General features: G+C 33.7%; 1 protein-coding gene across 2 annotated transcripts; it reads left to right on the forward strand.

The window, feature by feature from the left end:
- Positions 1-849: 849 nt before the first annotated feature.
- LOC114398447 (histone-lysine N-methyltransferase ATX5-like) lies at positions 850-5,817 on the forward strand. 2 transcript variants are annotated; one of them, XM_028360644.1, is made up of 10 exons: positions 852-986; positions 1,995-2,059; positions 2,243-2,456; positions 3,486-3,572; positions 3,712-3,768; positions 3,853-3,942; positions 4,355-4,441; positions 4,644-4,718; positions 4,844-4,944; positions 5,284-5,817. In XM_028360644.1, the coding sequence occupies exons 1-10, from the start codon at positions 954-956 to the stop codon at positions 5,372-5,374; spliced, it is 900 nt and encodes a 299-aa protein (XP_028216445.1). In that variant the 5' UTR covers positions 852-953; the 3' UTR covers positions 5,375-5,817. The 2 variants fall into 2 exon arrangements, with proteins under 2 accessions (XP_028216446.1, XP_028216445.1); XM_028360645.1 differs by lacking the exon at positions 4,355-4,441 and having other exon boundaries at positions 850-986.
- Positions 5,818-6,577: the final 760 nt, after the last annotated feature.

Below are 6,577 nucleotides of genomic sequence, written 5' to 3' on the forward strand. Positions count from 1 at the left end.
TACTCTAAGAGCCCTCTGTGATGCAGATTGGGCTTCTGATGTTGATGACAGAAGATCCATTTCTGGTGCAGCAATTTACTTTGGCCCAAACCTCACATCTTGGTGGTCCCGCAAGCAACAAGTGGTTGCTAGGTCTAGAACAAAAGTAGAATATCACAACCTAGCTCAGACCACTGCTGAAACCTCCTGTCAAGTTCCCTTCTGCACTCCTATCATCTTCTGTGACAACCAAAGTGCAGTGACCATTGCTCACAATCCTATCCTTTATGCAAGAAAAAAACATATGGAGATTGATGTTTTCTTTGTTCCAGATAAAGTTCTGACCGAGCAGCTCATTGTACATCATCCCTGTTCTTGATCAATGGGCAGATGCTCTGACCAAGCCCCTCTCTCCTACCAGATTTATTTTTCTAAGGGCCACCCTCAATGTGATTGAGGCCTTCTCAAAGTCTCAACCTCCATGAGTTTGAGGGGGGGGTATTAGAGTAGTGTACAGAGATGCAGTGTTCAACTGTACTCTCAATTAATGATAGTTAGTACTCTACCTGGGTTAGTTAGTTATTGGCAGCTGTCATAACTAACTACTCTAGTCTATATATACTCTTTTGTAACCGAAAGTTCAGTCCCAATAACAATTAGAATTTCTTGATTCTCAAGTTTTCTCTCTTTTAGATTTTCTTTTATCTTCTTTCTGTTCTGTTAAGAACTCTTATAGTCACTGATTGATTCAATTTTTTTCACGGTATTTTATGCTACGTTACATAGTTCATACATTCATTATAAAGCTGATAAGTATTTCTGATTTGATAATTTCTCTCGGTGAATCTCAGTCCGGTTGTACATGCCAATGTAATTTAAAGTCTGCTATAATTGAATTTCAGATTTGTGTTATTTGTAAGGAAATTCATGGTTCGTGCACACAATGTTGCAAGTGTTCCACTTATTTCCATGCTATGTGTGCATCAAGGGCTGGTTATCGGATGGAGGTGAGTATTCGCTAAGATTAACTTGGCTCCGATTTGCATAATTGTTATGTTCTGATTTGGACTTTCATTTAATTTTAAATAGGTTTAATGCCAAATTTCATTTTATAATCCTGGTTTATGCAAATTTGTTTTTAGCTTTTATCATTCAATTTGATGAATGATTGCAGTTACACCAGTCACCTTCATAGAACTTCCCTTTGCATTTCTTGTTTGGGCTTTTAATCAGATTAAAAGCTTATTTTTCATGCTGTTAGAAAATAAACAAGGATCATAACCTTGAAGGTTTTGCTGGAAAATATATTTCCACCTAATAATTAAATGTTCACTTTGTATCATGTATAACCATTTATTTACATTTCCAGTCTCCATGGGTTGTATATCTTTGTGTGCCCCCACTTTTTCAATTTCAGAACAGTCAAACAGGCCTTTACAATTAGAGAAGAGTATATTACACTGACATTCCCTTGAGGTTTTTTCAGATTGCACATAATCTTCCTGCTTTTTTGATGTTTACAACAATCTCCCTTGTAGGGACACACGGTGTAATGTTTTTCAAACAATTAAGGGGTGAGTGTGATGCATAAGGGGTGTTAGTTTAATGTTTTTTAAACAATTAAGGGGGCTAGTGTAGGGATAGAAAAAAAGAGGGGTATTGTATACAATCTGAAAATATCTCAGACGGTGTCAATGTAATTTACTCTTATAAAAAAGTCCAAATATCTATTCTTTTGATAAATTTTGTTTTGCAACATGTCTGGATTATATAACTTTTTTTGGTGAATACTTTATCTTATTGTTAGATATTGATTTAGAATAGAACAATATTAATACAGAAATAGAGATTATTTGCAAATAATTGTGTACACACACACACACTTCTTCATTATTTAGTCTTAGCATCAACATTATTTTGTATCACGGCCGACTTTAAGTTGACAAGTTGCATATTTTCATATGGATAATTATGATCCATGAAATACTTTTTAACTGTGTCTGATATAAATGCAGTTGCATTGTATGGAGAAAAATGGTAAACAGACAACAAGAATGGTTTCTTATTGTGCTTACCACAGGTATAGGATCCTGAATTACAACATCCTTTTGCCTTCATCCCTTTCTACTGCTTCCTTTACAGGATTAGCTTTTACCAAACGCTTCCCGTCTCTTTGGGAATTGCGCATATATGGATTTATTTGAAATTCATTTTATTCCTTTCTGTCATCCTTTAATCTTAATCATGTCTATATTTCTTGCAGAGCTCCCAATCCAGACACTGTTTTAATTATGCAAACCCCTCTTGGGGTCATTTCAACCAAAAGCCTTCTTCAAACTAAGAGAAAAGCTGGATCAAGATTGATTTCATCTAAAAGAATAAAGGTTGAAGACACTTCTCCTGCAGAGAACACTAGACATGAGCCATTCTCTGCTGCTAGGTGTCGAATATATCGAAGAACAAATCATACAAAAAAGGTAGCTTAGAAAATCATTTTGGTTTTTGTTGGCGAATTTTTTACTTAATCTGCATCACATTGTCTCTGATATTTATTTTTATGATGCTTGTCCTATTTATATTCCAAACATAAACATCATTTCTAAAAACAAAAGTGGAAGGCTATTATTGAAAAAGAAAGGAAACAAATGACTTTTGTATTTTTAATATAATGAATGCTTTCTTTCCCAATGAAAACGTTTCCCTTTAGTTTCTTAAAGGCAGATATAAATAAAAAACTGTATATATTTCCTGTGAAACTGTTTTGGAATTAAGCATTAATGATATTAGTACCCAATGTCTCGATCAATGTTACCAATATATTATGCTATTTGCTAACAACTAATGCTACCTTGCCAAATGTGCCTGCTGGTTATTTCGTGGATGCAGTCTTGTATGTGATGCAGTGGGGAAAATAAAATATCATGCTTATAGCTTGTTGTTTTGATTCCTTCACTTCTATAAACCTTGTGTTAGACCTCTTATAAAGAATGTTTATAAGAGAAGGGGGGGGGGGGGGGGGGAATAATTGTTATGTGCTGTCAATAGCAGCAGTTAGTTTTAATAGGACAGAAGTTACTATTATTAGGAGCAGTTTATTAGGAATAGTTAGCAGTTAGTTTTAATAGGACAGCAGTTACTATTATTAGGAGCAGTTTATTAGGAACTTATTTTAATTAGGCAGTTATGGGTATGTGTAGAATAAGAAGGAAAAACAGAATCATATTCTGGTTATCCTGAAGATGTGTGGTTTAGACCTTGGGAGGGAGAGAACCAAGCTCTCGAAATCTTGGCTTGTTTGAGTGAATATTCTGATTCTAATTGTTGTAATTCTGTCCCTGTTTTGGAAAGAATAATTCCTGCAGAGTGTTTCTATAAAATTCAGTCATTATTATCCAATTTCTATCACCTTGTTGTTCACCACTGTCTCTAATGTCCTTTTGTATCTTTATCAGTTCTTGAAAAAAATTAAAAACTCTGTTCTCATTTTTGTTTTTTCTACTTGCTAGAGAGCAGCAGGTGAAGCCATTGCTCATCATGTGAGGGGTCACTACCATCATCCTTTAGATGCAATACAGAGTTTAAATGCAGACAGAGTAAATCTTTTATATACTTCTAATTAAATGAGATTATCCTATTCATTATTTTAGCTTGAATGTAAGATTTAAATATTGCCCAGCCCTAACCCTTCGTTCATCCCCCTTTTTCTCGTTGTTCATCCTTTCCTTCAAACAGATGGTAGACAAGCCTCCAGCATTTTCTTCTTTCAGGGAACGCCTTCATCATTTACAGGTAAATCTCCTCTTTCTTAAGCAGTCATTGGATTTGGTGATCGGTTTTCTGATTGTCTTGCATGATTGTTTTACATAATTTCAGAGAACAGAAAATGAAAGAGTTTTCTTTGGTAGATCAGGCATACATGGATGGGGCCTCTTTGCACGTCAAAATATTCAAGAAGGGGAAATGGTATGAATGTCATATTCAAATACGAAAAGATTACAAAGATTCATGGTATCTTGGCATGCTTGGGAATTCTAAAGTCTTTCAGTATGGTTCTGCAAATTTTTTTGAGAAGTAGCAATTTCTAAATGCTGCAAAGCCTGACCAAGTTTAATTGCCATACGTTTACTCTGTATCTTCTCTTTTTGAGTTGATTCTATCTTTTCTGTTCTCAGTCAGTTTCCGGTTCAGATGTAGACAAATTATAATTCTCTTTTACTTCCACCATGCCAAGTTTAATTTCCATACCTTTCTGGTTTCAATATTTTCTGAAGCATAATATCTTTGTCCAATGGTCCATCCATTGTGTTTCATTCTTGTGTAAATCAGAATGCAACCTTTATTTTAACAATAATGAGCATTATTTAATCCCAAGCAGGTTCTTGAATATCGTGGTGAACAAGTGAGGCGGAGCATTGCAGATCTAAGGGAGGCACGCTATAGATTAGAAGGGAAAGACTGCTATGTTAGTCTTCTCCCCCTCCCATGTTCTTTGTGTTTGTGGCCTTTAGATTTAAATGTCAAAGCATTGTCCTGGACTTTTCCTTTTGTTTGATGGGATTTCCTCTTCATTATTTTCCCACTGTTTCCCTATTTAAGTTTTCTGCTCTTCTAATTTTTTGTATCTCATGACATTAAATTGTCCTGGTTTCTTTATTTTTTTGCAGCTTTTCAAGATAAGTGAAGAAGTGGTAGTAGATGCCACTGATAAAGGAAATATAGCACGGCTAATTAACCATTCTGTAAGTGAACCAAAATAGTTGTATGACAAATTGCTCAATTTTTGTGTATTATTGTTACCCCTGTACTCTCACTAATGGTTATTTGACATCTCATCTTACTATTTTCTTGGTTCATGTCAATACAGTGTATGCCCAATTGCTATGCAAGGATTATGAGTGTGGGTGATGATGAGAGCCGGATTGTACTCATCGCTAAGACTGATGTGTCTACTGGTGATGAGCTAACGTATGCCCCTATCTGTGTTTCTCACATGTGCATTTCTGCCATTTCAGCATGCCAAGAATACTGGCAATACACTTGCTGGCATACTCTACAAACATACTCTTTATAATTAACTGAAGTTCATGTAGGTCTCACTAAATGACATGGGTCCTATACTTAGTGAGTCTAACTGCTTATTTCTGTAGTGTTTGGTCCAGGTTTTTTCTAGTTTTTCTTCTACTTAAAAAGAGAAGTTGGGCCAAATACATTGTCCAAATAATTAAAGTCTATTAGAAAGTGTATTGTTTAGGCATTTCTCTTTAGTTTTCAGTTTTTTTTTTCTGACTTGATTGTAACTGGCAGGTATGACTACTTGTTTGATCCTGATGAGCCAGATGAATTTAAAGTCCCTTGTTTATGTAAAGCATCAAACTGCCGGAAATTCATGAATTAGGATTTATTCAGATCATGATGATAGTATTGCTTCTCCGCAAGGAGCAGTAGCACATCCCCCTCATCAGTGGGAACCTCAGTTACACCCAAGCTGTAATTTTAATCAAATCATAAGAGAAGTATAGGAAAAAAAAATTGTGGTATAGGTTTGTCTTCTATCCTTCTAATATTCTATTATTTGACATTCATCAAGGCCTAATAAAAGATACAGATTTAACAGTTTTTGGCTCTTGGCGTCTATGTAAAGGTGTCAGAAAATATTATATTTATTTTGATTATTTAATGCTTAATTCAATTCGGAAACAGCCTCTTTGCATATGCAAGGATAAGGCTGCGTACAACATCCCTCCCCCATACCTTCGCATAGCGAAGAGCCTCTGGACAATGGGGTACGAAGAAAAATTTAATGCTTAATTCAATTCATGCTGCTTTTGCAAGCATCGATCTCTTGCATAATCGTCCTTTACTTATTTGCGGGAAAAGTTTTTTGTATATGTATGGTTAGAGATTATTCAGACTTGAATGGCTCGGTGTATTTAATTTTTTTTTTTTTTTTACTGCATTAAAATTGTACCTATTATGATTTAATTCTGATTCCTAGTTTTTACACTATTATTCGTTTATTGTCAGTTATTTATTTCAAGGGAAACACTTAAATTTTCAAATAATTATTGTATTAATTTATTTAGTCGTACAATAGTAAAGCTTTCAATTTTGGTCATAAGTGAAAAAAAATTATACCTTTTTTTTTTCTTATCTTCGGCTGAGAGGTAATTAAAGTCTTGTAAAAAATTATTTGCACTAAAGACAAATTTAAGTAATACTTGGACGATTTAATTTTAATTTCAGCACATTAACTATTTATGTTCAATCACTTGGTTTAACAAAATTATATTAAATGCAAATTATTACTAAAACAATTTGATTAATAGAATTATTAAATTAAATAAAAATTATTAATTATTTAAAAAACTTTAATAAAAGATTATTAATTTTAATGTGGTGCTAGTGCTGGTGGAGTCATATGTGGTAGTGAAGGTGAAAGATGTATTTGTGAAAAAGAGAAAGAGCATAATGTTACGAAGGATTAGGGCTAATAATTTTTATTATAGTTTTTAATTAATTTACAATAAACTTAATAACTTTATTAATCAGAATTATTTGTTAATAATTTAATAGATGGATTAAAATTGTCAATTTATAA

Source organism: Glycine soja, chromosome 19 (assembly GCF_004193775.1).
Source record: "Glycine soja cultivar W05 chromosome 19, ASM419377v2, whole genome shotgun sequence".
NCBI classification, from domain to species: Eukaryota; Viridiplantae; Streptophyta; class Magnoliopsida; order Fabales; family Fabaceae; genus Glycine; species Glycine soja.